This window comes from Clupea harengus, chromosome 23, assembly GCF_900700415.2.
Source record: "Clupea harengus chromosome 23, Ch_v2.0.2, whole genome shotgun sequence".
Lineage (NCBI taxonomy): Eukaryota > Metazoa > Chordata > Actinopteri > Clupeiformes > Clupeidae > Clupea > Clupea harengus.
Window position 1 is genome coordinate 5,633,400 of NC_045174.1, and position 19,112 is coordinate 5,652,511.

Sequence of the window (19,112 nt, forward strand, 5' to 3'; positions counted from 1 at the left end):
AGCCCTAAGCAAACAGCGTGGCCGAGCGAGCGAGCGAGCCGGGCCTCCTATCGGCTTGCACACACACAGGCCTCTAATCCAGCCAATTAACACAGCTACACATTCCAATCAGACCCACTAGGCAAACACACACACACACACACTGAAACATGCACATAAGCCCCCGACCCTGTACCATGGCCAGGTCCCAGCCTCTCAGAGACACCTACAGCGTCCTGTCCTTCTGGTCCTTATCTCCATCTTCCCAAGAGGAGCTCTCGCTCAGTGGATTGGGAGTGTTGATGAGCCTCTGCTCACTCCTCTATGTGTGTGCTGATGGAGGTGGGCTTTAGGGATGATGGTTGTGACAGTGGAGAGCAGCTCGATCCCCACCTCTAAACCAACACCCTACCCAGTGAGGTCAAACACAGTTTACTCCCGGGGCACCGTTCACCATTATCTCTCTCTTCCTGTCCCTGGGCGTACGGGAGCGCTCACTGATCCAGGATCAGCTTTGACCTTCCAATGGGAAGTTTTGTGTGAAGCTCGACAGTTACAGCTCAATTCTCTTGGCCTCTACCAGAGCTGCCATTTGTAAAGACACATCTCTAAAACGGTCCACCATTGCAACGTATGGCTTCCTGCTTCTGGTGTTTTCTAGTGGTGCCAGTGGGTTTGATGGAAATCTGAGCGAGTGTGCGTAATCTAGGATAAATATGTCTGAGGGGAGAATCAATGGTATTAATAACGCAACTGGAGCAAACTCTACAGATCCCTCTTCCTCTGGAGCGGGAATGCAGGCTGAGCTGCTGAATAATTGAGGCGGGAAGTAAATAGTGGAGAGAACGTGCTTACCTCAGGATCTGCTCAGATACCGGTTTGTTCTGGAACTTTGGTGGAAGCTCAAGGATGGGCTTGACTGTGAAACACTGGATGCCTTTTGATCACAGACGTTAAGCAAAATAGCAATGATGACTAACTGCTAGATGACTAATACCAATCAAAACAGACACAAACATAGGAAGGGGAAAAACAGATACAAATGCGCACACTTATAATACAATTGTGCTTCTCATGCTATCTGTTTAGAAATGATGGTGCAGTAAGTATTTTCAGTAGCTTATGTGACAACAGGCTTACTGAATTAGAACGGAGTACATCTTAACCCAGGCCCTGACCCTTCACCTTACCTTGATCTATTTACGCTCAAACACTTTAAATGCAGCGAGTGCAATGGATGGGTAACCATCAGCTACACATCTGAATCAAATTATTCATCATGCATTAGATTTACATAAATAAGAACCAACAGCAGCTTATGACCATGAATACCAATGACATGGCGTGTTGGGAGTGTAGGTGAGAGGATGTGTGTGTGTGTGTGTGTGCGGGGGGTGTGATGAGCATTAGATGAGGATACATTGACCAGGCGAGTTCCTGATCTCATCTCCAGGTGGATTAGTGGTCTTCATCTTGTCAGCATTGGGGAACTGTGTGAGCAGTCGCGCCTCAAAGTCCTCCCTCCGCTCGTACTCCTTGCCCCGGTACATGAACATCTTATTCTGGGGAAGAGAAAACAAGGCATTAAGTACTAAATTAGTGGTACACATTTGAAATAAAAACACATTTAGAAATCGTACATCTTACTTCCCTCGGATATTAATATCAGCCTCAAGGGGTACGAGGAGGCAACACAGCAAGCAAGACGACCATTTGGGCAAAAGCACTGTTAATGACGCGTTTACATAGGAGTAATAACACAGTAATAACAACCCTTCATTACACCAATGCCTTTCCCCCTCCAGAGACCATTTTAGCATTGTTCAATATCAGCATGCCCCGAGGCATATAAGCAGAAAGTATACTGTGTATATAAATGTATAAATATATGCTGTGATATAAAAAAAAAAATGAATGGCTGAGGCCATTTGGAATTCAATTTAAATACTGAATTTTAATCGGTGTTGCTGGCACTTCTGAGGGGGGTTAAAATGCATTATCATAATCTGCATATCAAGGGGGCTGGCACCGCGGTGACTGTGCACCGCTCCTGGCACTGCTGCTTGTGCTCGCCAGCAGGAGGCAAGGTCATTGTGGGATTGGCAGAGAGACCAGTGTTTTAAATAAATTGGCCCATTGAGCGCGCTCCAGAAAAAGAAAATGCGTGGCACTTGTTAGCGGAGGCTAGAGAAGCATGTGGACTGGCGGAGGCCTGGCAGAGGGCCGGTCCAGGCACGATTCGGGGGCTGATGGCTGAATCGTTTCAATCAACACTCCATCGGCATGGAGCAGGAGAGGAGAATGGGTACTTATCGCCTCGTTCACAGCACTTAGCTAATTGTTGCGTGAACTGCGGGGCATCTGCTGAGAGTGGCCGCCCAGAGCATGGTACTTATGAGTACATTTAAGGAGATTTGGGGAACGATGAGGGTTCCTACCCTGACCTTGTCAAAGGCAATATCCAGATTTCCTACATCTCTTCATTCCTTCTCCAAAACCTACTTCATTTCCTCTCTATTACCACTCAAAGGCACAACAACACTATGTCTGAAAAGGAATGCAATTAGAGTACGGACAAACACCTACAAATGATTACTAAAACAGAACGTAACAATAGCTGCTTAAACCACAATGCAATAACTTTTCCAAACTATTTATCCAGTGTACTATATAACCCATGATACATCCAGGCCAACTCCAAATTGTCCACACCTACACAGTGATTGTGCACATTTCACCAGATGCAATACTTGGGGTGGTATCAGGCACCTTTGACCTGGTGTAGATAATACCAACAGCTATTGAAGGTCTTCTGCACACCCAAAAACTGCCACTTTGTTATATGATGAGTATCAGGTGTCATTTATCTGTGAAAAAGACACATCGTAACTTTGGGTACGGCTGAGCGGAACTATCCCTGGGGATATTGGAAAGACCTAGTAGTGGACAACACATGTGTTACATGATTTTCTTTCTGAATTTTCATCTCAATGTTGTGCAGTAACCCACTAAGCCTTTAGTGGGTGGATTTCAAAGTAAAGAATGGTTGGTGTTACATGTATTGCTGTATATTCATTGGTTGTGGTGTTTTCTTAAAGCTCATTCTGCCTTAAAAACACGCCCAGAGGCTAAAATGTGTTAAAATGTTGTTTTGCACAATCCACACAGTGGTTTCCTGACTTCCCTTCCTCTCAGTCCTACTCCTTTCAACTCTACAGGGCAGGGGAAACAAGACGGATCCACATTTGTGCTAAGCACCTATTTCAAGCGACATCTTCCTTCCTGGAGAGAGCTGTTGTTTTCGTTTCTGCAGCAGCTAAACAAGACAAGCAGAACAGAATGGTGCTCTCAACACAGCCAGCCAGATGTATGTGTAGTTTCTTACAGCTTTATGCCGCATCTTCGATAGAGAACTCAACTCAACAGGACACAACTTTCTGACATTTTATCACATAGAGGATGGTATAAAAAACTATTTGAATATAGCCATTATCAACTACCCCAAACATTACTCCTTCTACATTTGACAAGAACAGAAATACTCCATGCCCAGGAAATGTCTGTGTTGTACAGCAGCCAGTCTATTGCTGGTTAGTAAATAAAGGTGTGTTATAACACACTTGTGTGGAACACAAATTAAATCAAATACAGTATCACCTTTTGATTTGCACTGTGCACCCTTCTAGTCTATAATTTCAGCCCATCTCTATTTGAAACCCCTGAGGGCACGGAGCTGGCAGATTAAGAGCTACAGTTTGGTATTTAATATAATATACTATTTAAAATATCCTGCTGTTTGCCTACATTAGCAAGTAATACATCATAAGCATCTGCATTAAGCCCCATTGCACAAAATCAATTCTCAGAGGGGGAGAAACAAGTGCCTTTATCAGAGCTATTGATTTCTAAATACGATTTACTATTATCCCTGACAGGGGGGGCGATAACCGCACACACAACTAGCAGTATGAGAGCACAAATAAAACCACTTCTCACAGCATTTATCTAAATTTGGAGAGTGGAAATGAATTTGGCGTCGGACTGCCCAGGCGGAGATGTATGCAGAGGATATATAATTATGCAATTCATCACCAGCAAAAAGCATTTATGACGAGGCCCTCTTAATTTAGAGACGCTGATCAAATAAAAGGACGAGGCTGGAGAGCGGTGTAATCCTTCCCACTATTAATGACTCTATTGCCTGCTGGGGGGGGGGGGGTCACTGCAAATCTTGGCCTGCATTATTTAGCCACTGGCGTCCTGTTTGGTAGTTAGTTGCAAGTGCCCGTGCTTGGGGATTATTCAGCCCTAGTATCTCTTTATTACCTGAGGTTGGTAAGTGTGGTGGGGCTTCATAATAGATAACTAAATCTGGTGTTAACCCATTTCAACACCTCAGCATCTGTGAAGCCTCTAGAGCATACAGGCCAGACTACTACTTATGATGAGGAAGTTTCATGAAGTGCTGCACTATGAAATGTCCTAATACAGAGAATAAATAAGGAGCTATACAGGGCCATCCTCTCTCTCTCTCTCACACACACACACACACACACACACACACACACACACACACACACACACACACACACACACACACAAACCCAGATACTCTGGAGCAGCAACTAAGCTGACCCTTATCAGAGCTCACTTATTTACTTGACTGTGCAGGAGAAGGCCATTCATCTCCTCCAAATCTTTAGCACAGGTGAGCAGCTCCACCTCCACTGGCCAGGGGAGAGAGGGGGAAGGAGGCAGTGGGTGGAGAGAGAGCAGAGATAAGCCACCATCCATTAATCCATTGTTGCAGGGGGTTCCAAAATACAAACCACATTTGGAAAGATTTCCGTGGACTGCAGGGGGTGTGGAGTCTTCATCTCCACAGCAACTCTGCCGTAGACCACCCCCGCCAGGTGCCATGGCAACACATCCAGACACTCACAGAGGATAGGCCACCCAGAAGACTTGTGCTCTATTAGCTTTGTCCCCTTTGAAGTCTAGCTAACGGTAAGGAATAGAGGCAGACTGATATGCATTTAGAAGCTGTAACTCTGGGGCCATCTCTCATCAAAAACTCTTTTATTAATATCCATGAAGATTATCAGAAGTGTCACAGTGGCTGATGGATAGATTTAGGATAGAACTGCATGTGAATGAGGCTTCGCAAACTTCCCCAGGCAGCACAGTGGAGGAGTGTGTATATATATGGGGATGCATGTGAAAAGTCCAGCACTATCAGAGGATAGACAGCTCTAAAACATACTACAGATGTGAGGTGAGCCCGTCAGCCTACAGTCACCATTACATTGTTGATTCATATGTTCTTGTAGTACCTTAATTAATAATAATAATAATTAATAATACTATGAACGCAAATGTCCAGTTACAGTTACTAGCTAGCTAGCTAAACAGAACAGCTACAATTATTCATGAACTCGAATGTGACTCGTTAGCAGGGTAGCTATCTACCTATTGTTATTAAGCTAGCAAGAAAATGTTCACAATTGTAAACTTGCTACTGGTAGTCAGCTACGTTTAAAAAAACAGCTTTCCCATTTGGACTAGCCTAGGTGTTTAGTTCTGCAGCCTGGTAACCACAAGCCATGAGCGCTCATAAGCAAATAGCGTCAATGGTTTTGTATCTCCATCCAGTAGGTGAGAATGCTTTTGAAACTGTTGTGTGCTATAAGGAAAGGGCAACTCCAGACCTGATTCTCTGGACGCTGTCTGGAACTCAAATGTGAAAACAGGGTGCATGCAGAGAGGGGAGGAGGGAGTGTTTGGTCCCTTATAACGTCTCTGCTTGAAAGGCCCATTCCTACTTCATACAACAATTTTTAAATGCTAGTAGCGCTCGCACCACAACCGCATAGCATTTTGTTTTACATGATACGATGATATTATATGGGGGCAGTCAATACATGGTTTTGCTTTTTAAAATGCGGTTTATATACGGCGCCATTTATAGCTTGGAAATTACGGTATTGAGCAAATGACAATGGATTTTTTAACAGGAGACTCAGGATAGGTCATCAGCAAAGAGTCCATTAGCTCACAAGTGCCTGCAAAAAAAAAAAAAAAAACAGACCCAACAGCATTTATGTATCTATAAACCCCTTGGCTCTTCTGATGGCTTGCGTTTCTATAAAGGCCTGCAGGTCATCCCTGGCTAATGCATGGGCAACAAATTAAACCATCACACCACCAGAGGCTACAGCCAGCCGCCTTTAACCTGGCCCCATTGATTAAACATCATTTATGTATTTTTTTCCCTCCTGCAATGTTCACACCTCCACTTGAGCCAAATGCCTGCCTCTCTCAGTGAAGGGCACCCTTCTAGGCTGCCAGAGTACTGGCTCACTGTAGCGAGACGGCTGTTTGAGATTCTCAGATCATTTCTTCTTTTTTTGGAGCAGAGGTGAGGAGGGGAAAGAAAGAGTATTAAGAGAATGAAGAGTGTTCCTGCACAATGTTTGCCTTCTGCTTCCCAGCAGAGTAGCGCAAGACAAGGGGAAACCACACTCAGATATTGACGTGTAGGGCCAGGGAGGGTTCGAGGCACGGGCCGACCTGAAGATAGCTTGTTACTAAGTTGCTCTTCTATGTGGGTGAATTGACCTGTGTGGTTCTCAGCAGGAGCAGCAGTGACGGGTTTCACTTACCCTGAGAAACGAGGGGAATCCCTGGCCATGGTAGCCCACAGCAAAGTAGTCAGGCTTTGGTCGGATCACCTTGACTATGTTCTCGTAGAACTGAGCTTGCTTGCGCTGCGGAGAAGAAAAAAAAAACATGCATCTATAATGGAAGTATCTGTGTGGTGGTCGCACCCCAGGTTTGGAATGCCATGTTATGTTGGTGTACAAACTTAAGTCGAAACGATAAGCTTGAGTCCATGTCGAGGGGCAGCTTCACTGAGGAAAATGGTGATGACAACCACTTCATGTGATTTTCGTTAAAAATTCAAACTTGACTAGTGAAGTATGGAAAACAGAAAAAGCAGTAAAGCCTAGAGAACAGGATTAGTCCTATCCTCCTCCTAGAGAGCAGAGGCATTCATGAGCTTTCGATCTCCTTTAGCACAGAACTGACTAATTAAAAGAATTGATTGGATCCAGGAGTAGGATTGGGCAGCCCCCACTCTCCATATTTGCTTCACATTCACGCAATGAGAACAATAGTGACACTTTGACAGATTTTCCGTTTTTCAACATCACATTTTCTTTAATTTCCACTTCACACAGTTTGACTTCAAAGAACAGAAATAAATGCACTTACCAACAACGCACTGAGCTGCTCAAAGTCAAACATTTCATTTTCGTACTGCTCAGAGAGCTCCTTCCCCAGGATGATGGCCTCCTCCCACATCTGAAACGCCACACACAACAACATCAGTATGACAAGCCTGAGATGCACTGGAAAGCACTGCTTTTCCCCAGCTTTACTGTTCTTGCTGAAAACTCACAAAAAGGCTCTTCAAATTAGTTTTTATAGCCAGTATCAGGCACAAAAGCCCTGCGACTCAAAGCTACACGAGGCAAACATTTCACATAATCCCAGGTGGCGACACCCTTTTTCTTTTAATGACCAGAAAAAAAAGAGTGGTGCTTCAGGAGAGAAGACAAATGTATGATCAGTGCAGTGAAACAGGAGACACCTCAGCAGAGAGAGGCCAGGCATCAGTCACCTTGGGAGACAAGCTCCCGAGAACAGCCACAGCACACTACAGCTGACCAGGCAGAACGCCCTCCAATGACTTACATATGACAAGGAACCCAGTCAACTTTAATGGCACCCAATGGCAGGAGGGGGTTTGCCGCCTCAGAGATAAATTTAAAGCTAGACATGTGAATTACACCTTATGCTTAACACTGCTCTGTTACACTGCCAGTTGCATTTCAGTACAAGTGATTGAGTCACGTGGCGATTCAATGCCTCATATTCTAAGTGCAATTAATATCTGCCATTTAAGGTGGGTTTAGAAGAGGACAAATGGCTTTTTTTCTGATGAGCTGACTGAGAGAATGGCCTCTAGGGTAGGCACTAGTGGACTGAGCTGAAGAAGGCTGCAGCTCTGGCTCAGCTGTGGGGTTAGGTCTCGAGAGTGAGAGGGGTCACTGGCTGCCATCTGCACTCCTCCCTCAAGGCTGACGGCTACTGAAGAGGGACGCTTTCCAAACATTGACCAAACGCTGGCTGAGGCTTCCGTTTGAAGCATCGACAGCCTTTTTAAATTGCCGTGAGTGTATAGTTTTCCTATTTTCTACACCAATGCAGACCGAAAGACAAGCAAAGAGATATGCAGACACAGAGAAGATATGCAGACACAAATGGATAAACAAAGATAAAAGGAGACTCATAGCACAACCAAAAGAAAGACAGAGAAAGAAATAAAGACACAGGCAAACACAGAAAGTCAATAAAGAAAGAACAAAGATAGTGATCAGAAAGCAAGATAAAACCACCCTGGACTTGGAATCCCTTTTGTAGTGCTGTCCTTGACAGGAGTAGTGAGTGACTGCTCCTCAACAGAGCAGGGCTGCAACTAACGACTATGTTGATAAGCAATTCATCTGTCGATTATTTCTTTCGATTCATTTGTTTAGTTTGAAAAATAAATCCTGTTTAATTTAGATATTTCAAGATTCAAGGTTCATGCACTAACCATACTTTTTTAATAACTGGATGTTATAAACAATTCATAGGACATTTTATTCAATACATTAATACTATAACTGATGCATTTATTAAAAGGATTAAAACAAATTGTCAAACCAAATTTCAAGTCATTGCACACAAAGTGAGGAATAGTATAATAGCAAGATTTACATTCAGCATCTGTGACAACACTAGTCGTTTGTACCTGCGTTACCATAGTCTGTAACGCACAAGGCCGACGGTCATCTGTGGCCCTCGCTTTTGCCGCTTTATGGCGATTGAGCATACTGAATCTCCATACTGAATCTCCATACTGTGTCTCCAGCTCAGCCCTGGCAATGCAATTGACGACCCTTCTAGCAGAAGCCAGGGTTTGATTAAATTTAAATTAAATTACATTTAAATGTTTTCGATCATGCTGATATTACCCCCCCGCCATCTCATTACAGCTAATTGATGAACTCCAGCTAATCCATAGATCTACAAAGTGAGCTAATGAGCTAGTTAATGGGTGCAACAATGTGGTTAGTGACGTCACTAACTAATAGACTATTACAGTTTGGTTGGCAACTATATTTTTATAGTTGATTTTAGTCAAATACATCGATTAATTGTTGCAGCCCTACAACAGAGTGGGTCATCTGCAGCCTTGTCGCAGCCCTCTGCTGTATCCTGACCTGCCAACCACAGGGACCCAAAGGCTTTAGAGAGCGGCTGGAAGAAAACCTGCCGCACAGTCCCACATCTACCCTCCTCTCCCCACAGCCAGCTCTTTGCCATTCAGGTCAGCTGCATCACCCCTTTAAGGGGGCAACAGAATCAAGAGATCATTTGCATTGCCTGTTCTGTACAAGGTGAAGAGGATGGGCATTAGGAAAAAAAAAACCTGCTGCTCAGCATTTCTGTCCTCTCATCAGCCATCTCCTGCCAGCCAGGATTAAAGGGCCTCCACTGTGGCTGTCATAGCAGCCCTCCACCGTGCCTGTTTAGAAATTCACTCAACTCGCACCAGCCTGACAGGTGTGCATTACTTTGCTCAATCAAAGCTTTGCCAAGATCAGTTATATCCAAATCCTTCCCAGCCCCGATCATTAGGAACAGATTGGGTAAACTGAACCCTGCCCAACATACAGGGACAAATCGTGCCCACCTCTCCTAGAGAAACTAGGGGAAATATTGTAGTTGGGCCCTGAGTTCATCAGGACCAAAACCTCACGCCACAAAACCAGCTTCTTCCCGGCTGCCGTTGGCCTTATTATCAAGGCCCGGGACCCCCACCTGACGTGGACACTTATCCCGCCCCCACACCTCAAGCCTGTGTTATGTTAACACACACTACACTGCACATTGCACATCCACTTTTGCACTCCTGCCCTGCTTTTTGTATTGTAGTACTTATTGTGTTTGTGTAGTACTTATTGTGTTTGTTTTATGTTCACTGTATGCACCTATACACCAGAACAAATTCCAGGTAGGTGTAAACCTACTTGGCAATAAATACTATTCTGATTCTGAGTTGGGGAGAGTGCATTACACATTCTGAATATAGGCAGCATGTACCCCTCTCTTAATGATATGCTCAATGACTGAAGAGCAGCCAGTGGAATCCTCACCTTGCCCTTGTCAAAGTAGTTGATGGTCTCCTGGTAGAGCTGGTCTTTGAGCTGGCCCTGTGTGGTGGCCTGGTAGCCCTCCCTCTGGGTGAGATGGGCAGCGCAGGGATCCTCGGACCACTACAAAGAGTAAACACATCACAGAGAATAAACATTAAACAGAGCACAATCAATCAACAAACAAACAAACAAACAAACAACAGTAAACAGCAGGGGACTGCATTATCAACCCTCAGCATTGAATGACCGCTCCTTCACTACATACACGCATGCGTCATGTTCTCAAGCATCTTTTATTAACACCTAGTAAACATATACTCAAGTGAAGAAAAAATACACACGCTCACATGCACATAGAGAAACAAAAACACACACCACACAGACACACATACACACACACACAGATGATTTCTGTTGAGCAGGGCACAAATTTCCCCTCTGGAGAGCACTGTTACTAGCTGAGAATATTGGCAGCATCTCCAGTGAAGGCGAGCTGAGGCGAGGTGAGGCAGCGAGGCTGCGAGGCGTTACTCATGCAAGTGCAACAAGCCGGCATCAGATAACATTGATTTATGCAGGGCTGCTTCCTAATATTCATTACAGATTCTGTTTGATTCCGTAAACACCTGAGAATAAAGGGAGAACAACTGAAAAGATTAGAAAAGGCCGCTGCACTGTTGCGCTGTCACTTGGTCCTCCATGCCCTGCTGAGGCCCTAATAAGTCACCCCATTGGCTGGACACACCTAGCTGAGCATCAGACGCTAAGGCCCATTGGCTCCAGCTGCAGGCCCCACACCACAAGAGCGTAATTAGCCCTCTGTGTTGTTTAGTGCCACTGTAGGGGTGAGCTTCCCTGGGACTGAGGATCACGTGGAAGAAAGAGACATCTTGGCAACAACAGAGAAGAACATTCCTGCTTGATGATGCACGAGCTGGAAGGCAATTAGTGCTTGACTGACTTTTCAGTGCTTACGTCATCCAGTCGCTCTTAGACTTCCGTAATCCCCACATCCATCAGGATAGAGTGCACGGGGGGTTTAAGATGCAGCAGAGGCATGGTAGATCTGTGAGTGTTGCTATGGAGGACGGCTTAGTGCCTCAGCCACTTTCATTATCAATAAGCTAATTGAGAACCATTAAGGGAAAACAAACAAAGCCTGAGCACAAACTAGTGCAACAGCTTTACTCAAAGCTATGCCAATGCACACAATCACACATCCTCTCTCTCTCTCCCTCTCTCAGAGCGTCATCTGTCAAGGCAGAGTCTGTGTGAAAAAAATCCTAACGTACGCAAAAAAGTTCACTGTAATTCTAAAGTATAATCAACTCTTGTCCTTGTATTTTTGGAACAAAATTTATGCTGAATGCTGCACCTCTATGCCAGATTCCTGGCATTAAAACCTGAAAAGGGTAAACAAATATAATGACACTTTCTCCTTCACTAAGGATGTGAGTTACACAGCACTACTGAAAAGAGTGAGAGGGAGAGAGGGAAAGAGAGCGAGAAGCATATTTCTTGAGTGTTCAGAAAATGGCATATTTGAAAAAAAGATTCCATTAAAGACTGTGACGGTATAAAGAAGGATGGCATATGCATGTCAGAAAACCCCTGGCGGAGAATGAAAACATGAAGAATGATTGCCCAACGTTCTTCATAAAGGAGGGGAGGGAGCAGCTGCTTTTGGACCACAGTATAGGCATGGAATCTCATCAACTCAAGGCATTGGAGAAGGGTTGGAACTTGGGGGGGGGGGGGGGGGGGGGGGGGGGGAGGGAGACCTAAATAAAGGCCTATATGACAAGCAAGTCTGTCTCCACAATGTAATAACCAGAGATGCATTTCCACTAGAAAATGGGAATGTGATTGCGCCGCAGCTGTTCCATAACGTAACCTATGCAATTACGTGGATGCCGACTCGTCGCCCTACCAAAGAAAGGTTTGACTCTCACACCACCTGTTAGAGGTGCAACAAATTGGGCATAATGGGCCGAACGCTTTGGTTGTTGTTCATACTGGATTTTTGTAGATCACTTTGGACAAAAACATCCACTAAATATCATAACCATTTTCATCCTTTTCTCAACAGCACAGCAGATATTGGTTAAATAATACATGCATTTCCCAACAGAACAGGGTTTCTGTATCTAGCCACTTCCAAGGATATCCACGTCATTATGTGATCATCTTATATTATGCAGTGGTTCTTTATCTAGCCACTAATAAGGATATCCACTTCATTATGTGATCATCTTATATTAGGCAGGGTGTGTTGCAATTTCTACTCATTTCTGAACATCCAGGCAAAAAACTGCTCACCCCAGAACATTTCTGTGATGAGCGGTATTTGAGGCCATAGTTTCAGACATCCTTAGTGACATTATCACCCTTTCCATCCAGAACAAAGCACAAAACAATGTACTGAACAATTAGATACACAACATGATTATTACAGGATTATCAGCAAAACTATTCATTTAGGTTTATCTGCATTCAAATTGTCTTTCATTTGTGAATGGCTTTTTGTCACAATTTGTTTTTACAATAAAAGGAGTAATAGTAACATCCTTGATATTTTTATATTTGTAAAATGGTTCTTTGTACTTACTCAAAAAAACATTTGAAGCAAATAGCATTTTTTTGCCTTTTGAGAAAATATTGAGTCAAAGTTCCAACCCAAAAGTAGTTTTATTCTAATGGTATTTTCATGGCACTGTGGCGAACACAAATATCAGGATTGACAGAGCTGTGGACGTACAGCAGGGGTTTCAAATATGAGAATGAAATGCTACAAAATGCCTGACACCTGACTTTACAGATGTACATTTTGGCTCTTAAATCCTAAGGACTTTTTTTTGTCTGCCGCCCTGCAAAGACCACAAATACATAGCAACACACAGAACAACAAGCACACCCTCCCAGCAGAAACACCACCACACACACACACACACAGAACAACAAGCACACTCTCTTAGCAGAAACACCACACACACAGAGAACAACAAGCACACTCTCCCAGCAGAAACACCACCACACACACACACACACACAGAACAACAAGCACACTCTCCCAGCAGAAACACCACACACACAGAACAACAAGTACACTCTCCCAGCAGAAACACCACACACACAGAACAACAAGTACACTCTCCCAGCAGAAACACCACACACACAGAACAACAAGCACACCCTCCCAGCAGAAACACCACCACACACACACACACACACACACACACACACAGAACAACAAGCACACTCTCCCAGCAGAAACACCACACACACAGAACAACAAGTACACTCTCTCAGCAGAAACACCACAAGCACACACACACACAGAACAACAAGCACACTCTCCCAGCAGAAACACCACACACACAGAACAACAAGCACACTCTCCCAGCAGAAACACCACACACACACACACACAAACACAGCACTAGAACTTCTGGGCTTCACTTCAGTACCCTGGTATCACTGGGAAAGCGGCCTCCTACTTCCAAAGCTCACAACTTCCCTGTCAACCTGCTTAAGGTGGATCAAATTGCACAGATCATTAGCATTGCCTGCCCTGTACAAAGGCAGAGAAAACCTAGCTGCTCAGCAACTCTGCTCCTCTCATCAGCTATCGGCTGGCAGACAGGATTAAACAGGCCCAGGATGCACTACTGCTACCGGCCCATTTGCCTTTGTATGCATCGAACCGCCCAGCTTCAGGACTTCAACAGAGAGTGAGAGAGAGCACAGAGAGAGAAGAGAGGGAGGGATGGGTGAGAGAGAGAGAGAGAGAGCCAGACTCTATCCATCTCACTTGATAAACGCTTCTATTTGCACACCACTGCCCTATCTCTTCTGTTTGCTGCCGCTGCCACCACAGAGCTTTCTGGAGCGTTCTACAGCGCAACACCCATAATCCTTATTTCAACCTGCTTTAAAATAAATAAATAAATATATCCAAAGGGGTGTCTGTGATCCAATTTTCTGATTCAATTCATCCGCCTGTCAGGGCAATTTTATATGTGTAGCAGGTGACGATTTGAAAGGAAAATATCAGCTGGCGAGGAGGAGACTGTGGGGCAAGACAAGACAAGACAAGCTTTAGGAAGGTGGCAACGTTATCACACATAATGCGTATGTGTGAGACTGCAATGGAATCACACTTTTGGCAAGAAATATCTGCATGTTAATATGCTGCTTTTGGCAGAGGTGTAACCCTTCCATCGTAGGAGAGATATCGCTTCACACACACACACGCACACACACACACACACACACACACACACACACTGTATGAACACACAAACGAATGCTCATACTTGCAGTGAACTCAAGGACAAACTTGGATTGCAGATAGGAGGTGAGACAGAGAGAATGGGATGGGAAGAGGGGGAAAAGTTGGTGGGTGGCTGGGAGAGAGAGAGAGAGAGAGAGAGAGAAAAAAGAGAGAGAGACTATACCTTAAGTAGCTTGGCATGTAGCAGCAGTGTGTATGCGGCCTCAGTGTAGTTGTCACACTCTTTGTGGAGGTCACACAGCTTGTACAGGTACCTAAGGACAGACCAGAAAAACACTATTATCGAAAAACCTGGGCTGAGCTTCAACCGACTCCACCAATGTCTCTTTCCAGTGTGTGTCACCTTCAGCTGCTATTTCCCCCTCATCTCTGCAGCCTATTTAATGAGCCCTACTTAGCTGACAAAAAAAGCTAGTGGGTTTTTGATGGGTACAGGGAGAACAACTGATCAAAGACACAGCACTCAAAAGACCCCATATATTTGACTGTTAAATCAGAGCACAATTTACATGCTTCGTCCCTGGAGTCTAATGAAGTTGAAATTAGAGGTAGAACAAGATTAACAAATAGAACGAAAATGTCCAGGAAGCCATAAATCCCTCGAACAGTCTTCTATGGATTTGCATTTTTATTGCAAACACTGGAAACATAAAAGCTGCACAAATGAGATCTTATTGTTCGGTAAAGATCTCGTCTGATATGCTAGATAGGAGAGGGCAATGGGAACAGAGAGAGCTGGTCTCAGCCTCCCCGCCAACACTGCCCTCCACAGTTGAGTTCCACCCGCACACACATAATACACCCAGCCCTGTGCAAACACACTCTTCACATCTACAGCTAATAATACTGGCTGACCTACAGAAACACATTTCAGCTGAGACGGCACCTTGCGTCTACAAAGACATCCAATATATGAATGTTAAATGGCAGGGATATGAGATGGATGGGGGAACAAAAGCTTCTTACCCCAAGAACATCTCTCCTCTCTCAATCTCTTTGTAAAAGTTCTTACCCGATACACACCTCTCTCAATCTCTTTGTAAAGGTTCTTACCTGATGTACATTTCTTCTCTCTCAATCTCCTTGTAAAAGTTCTGCAGGAAGAGAAGAAGACAGCCTTTAATAGACATGCTGGGTTGGTACATTGTGATAATCTAAACGGCAGGAACATAATGCACATTTTAACATGACATAATATAGTGTCCATATAGACAGGGCTATAAGAGACAACCAACGTGGTGGGTGGGTTTCAGCAACAGTATTCTCAGTTGGCAGGAGCCTCCAAATCTATTATATACCAAAGTAAAGGGTGCCATTTGCAGACTTTTTGGAAATGCAAGGACTCTGATACAATCAGAGATGCAATAGTATTTATATCTCACTTCTGAGAGCCGTGAAGTGAAGCTTCAAATTCTTTGTGTAGTTTAGCACTTGCTTTCCTGGAGAATTTGTGTGATAAATGTGCTGTTAGTGGCACTATGCTTATAGTATGGTAACACACAGGGACAGAACCCATTTGAAAAACGATAAACAAATGTGTGTATGCCTGAATGTAACTGCCACATGTTACACCATGGCACTGACAGATCACAGTATAAAAATGATCCTGTGCCACAAAATCTGTGTCTGATGTGAAATTAGCATGACCATACCATCACAGTTATAAATAAGGGTGGGCAATGTGATGGAATGTGATACTCAATCCACAATCTTTGATCTCCTTCAGGTGAATCGTATAGATTGTGTAATTTTAGATCATCCTACTCGTGTTTCCAAACTTCACATAACTTTGAAGTGCAATAGCAATGTGGATCCATGCTACGTCAACAAACCCGTAGCATGATGTAGCCTTACCTACGGTTATGCTGACTGGACAAGTGACTTTCCCCTCTAGCGTAAGCAAATTTGAACAATTCAACTTGGGTAGCAAGATGTAAAGCAAGATACTGGTGGTTGACATTTGAGATAATACTTCCAAACGTTAGGCCAGTTTATGGTCATGTTATTTATTGTATGCAGGGCTATTATGAATTTGTTGAGCAGACAAAGGACAGTTAAACTCAGGTGTGAACTGTGGAAACAGAGAAATCCATTGGCAATTTCTAGCCTGGCTTTACTGTAAGTAATTTTCAAAATAGGGACCATAGATCACAATCCACACCATGGGTTGTAGTAAAAAATATTGTGATATGAAACATTGTGATACGAAATATTGTGATACGAAATATTGTGATACCTCTCAGCCCTATTAAGAAACAAAGAAAATAAAGAGTCCTGTGTGCCAATCAACCGGCGGGTTTGTGCTAAAAGCTTATTTAGGGCTCATAAAAAGAGTTGATGTGGGGCTGAACAGGGGATTCACAGCTCAGTATCGGCCTGTTTCAAAGATATTGACATTTCATAGCTTCCCTGCTGAAATGTCAGTGTGTCTGCCGGGCCCTTCGGAGATGAACTCTCCGTGTGATCACAGGTTAATAAATGCAGCGGAGAGGAGCTGTCGACTCCGGTCTCCCTTTGTCTGATGGCGTGTAAAATGCTATTTGGAGTCCCTTATCGGGATCAACCTGGAATCAATTTTGTGCAAGGCGTGCTTGGGAGTGCTGTTATTGCGCTGGTCTTTATTGCTGGTGGGGTTTGCTTCGGAGCACAGACGCAGAGGCCCGATATTACTGATGGAGAGAGCCCTGGGTAATTCAGCTTTAATTTGGAGTCATTATTTGTCTAACATTTTCAAATGACTCAGTTTTACAGGTGGGCTGTATTCATGAGGCTGGGAGGTTCTGTGAGTTCAGGTGGTCCTGGAGGAAGTGTGTGCTTGTGTGCATTCTGTAGTCGTGAGTGTGACGCGTGACGCTGTGGTCTGTCTTGTGTGCATTCTGTAGTCGTGAGTGTGACGCGTGACGCTGTGGTCTGCAGCTTATTCAGAATGCATTAAAACTCTCTCCGTGCATGCATACTGTATGCTTATGAACATAGTGTGCACATATCTCTCTCTGCTGATTAGCTGAATACTGATGTCCTGCCGATGCGGTGTGCCATTGAGTGCCGATGCGGTGTGCCTGAGTCATAGTGTGCACATATCTCTCTGCTGATTAGCTGAATACTGAGTTCCTGCCGATGCGGTGTGCCGATGCGGTGTGCCGATGCGGTGTGCCGATGCGGTGTGCCGATGCGGTGTGCCGATGTGGTGTGCCTGAGTCATTCCTCACCAGGACGTTGACGGTGCAGCTCATGCGGTTCTCCTTGTTCTCGTCGTGCATGATGGTCCGGTAGTCCAGGAGCCGCTCCAGCAGACGCACCACCAGAGTCACAAAGTTCTCCCCGCTCTTGGCCAGGTATTTGTGCTTCCTGCAGTGCTCCAGCAAGCTGACCAACACAACATCAGCACAGTCGGTCAGAGCAGCACAAGAGAGGTCACACATCCAGAACACTAGGTGCACTTACAGTTCTACCCACTGAATAGTATGGAGAAATTCATCAATACTAAGAATTCAAATATGTTATTATCACCACCACCACCACCACCTCCACAACGTAATTTTCTGAAATTGATGTCAGATGTAAAAAGGAAACATTGCTCAAAGCTAATTTGTGGTCGAACACTTCAATTCTAGAGCCAACATCAACACAATAATGACTTCCACACACAGGCCATCAGCAACTTGAATTAGAAAAAGGGAGCGGGAGCTGGAGGTATTGTGGTGGCGAGCCTGTGAGTGACGTGTCAGCCGGGGGAGAGCGTGGCGTGTGAAAGGACCCTCTCCACATCATTAGCGCCTCTGATTGTGTGGAGTGTGTGTGCCGTTATTAGCGCTATCGGAGCAGCGCGGAGGATTTAGGGTTATGAATGCGGCGGCGGCGGCGGGTAATCAGCGCTCACATTTTCTGAAAGAGGACTTTGTACTGCTCGTCCCCTCGGCCGCCCTCCACCTCGTGGTCCAGCTTGGTGATGATCTCATTCTCAAACTGTAATTAGACAGAGCAGGCATAAATAATCAGGGGGGGGATTTTTCATTTCGTTAGCGGTGGCTCCCTCTCTCGTTCTCTCGTTCTCTCGTTTGCTCTCGGTCTTTCCCTCGCTCACTCTGGTGAGGGCACGTGACCCAGTGTCTGTCTCTCCACTCTTAATCACACTTTTTCAGCCCCAGTGCTTTTCAGCTTGTATTAATCTGTTCATCAGCACACTCAACCCTCTTCTCCATCCAGATGGAATTGGCCATGGGTGAAGAGAGAAAGGCAACGGTGCAAAGCACATCTCTCTCACTCACTCACACACACACACACACATACACACACACACACACACACACATACAAACACAATCACAAAAACACACCCACACACACTTCGCCACTTTCTATCTTGGCAGTGGCTGCAACAGTTAAAGGGTTAAGGCACACATCCCTAGACAGTGATCCATGGGCCTAATATTGTCTATGTTTGTATAGGGCAGCTGCATAAAAATACAGTTTATTGTGCTGTAAAAAAAACTATTTGCAAGCTGTGGTTGGTGTGAGCCACAGTTACAGTCTACACAGACAAAGCCATTGATTTATACAGTAGAGGACACA

General features: G+C 44.6%; 1 protein-coding gene across 4 annotated transcripts in view; it reads right to left on the reverse strand.

The window, feature by feature from the left end:
* Positions 1–19,112, reverse strand: part of dock1 (dedicator of cytokinesis 1) — a 202,891-nt gene that overhangs the window by 21,799 nt on the left and 161,980 nt on the right. For all 4 annotated transcript variants that reach the window (XM_031560555.2, XM_012831059.3, XM_031560554.2 and 1 more), the window contains 9 exons: positions 18,422–18,507; positions 17,751–17,907; positions 15,595–15,635; positions 14,705–14,795; positions 10,248–10,367; positions 7,255–7,344; positions 6,642–6,746; positions 1,400–1,541; positions 835–916 (listed from right to left, as the gene is read on the reverse strand). In XM_031560555.2, the coding sequence (XP_031416415.1) occupies positions 835–916; positions 1,400–1,541; positions 6,642–6,746; positions 7,255–7,344; positions 10,248–10,367; positions 14,705–14,795; positions 15,595–15,635; positions 17,751–17,907; positions 18,422–18,507 (914 nt within the window). The remainder of the gene's footprint in view (positions 1–834; positions 917–1,399; positions 1,542–6,641; positions 6,747–7,254; positions 7,345–10,247; positions 10,368–14,704; positions 14,796–15,594; positions 15,636–17,750; positions 17,908–18,421; positions 18,508–19,112) is intronic.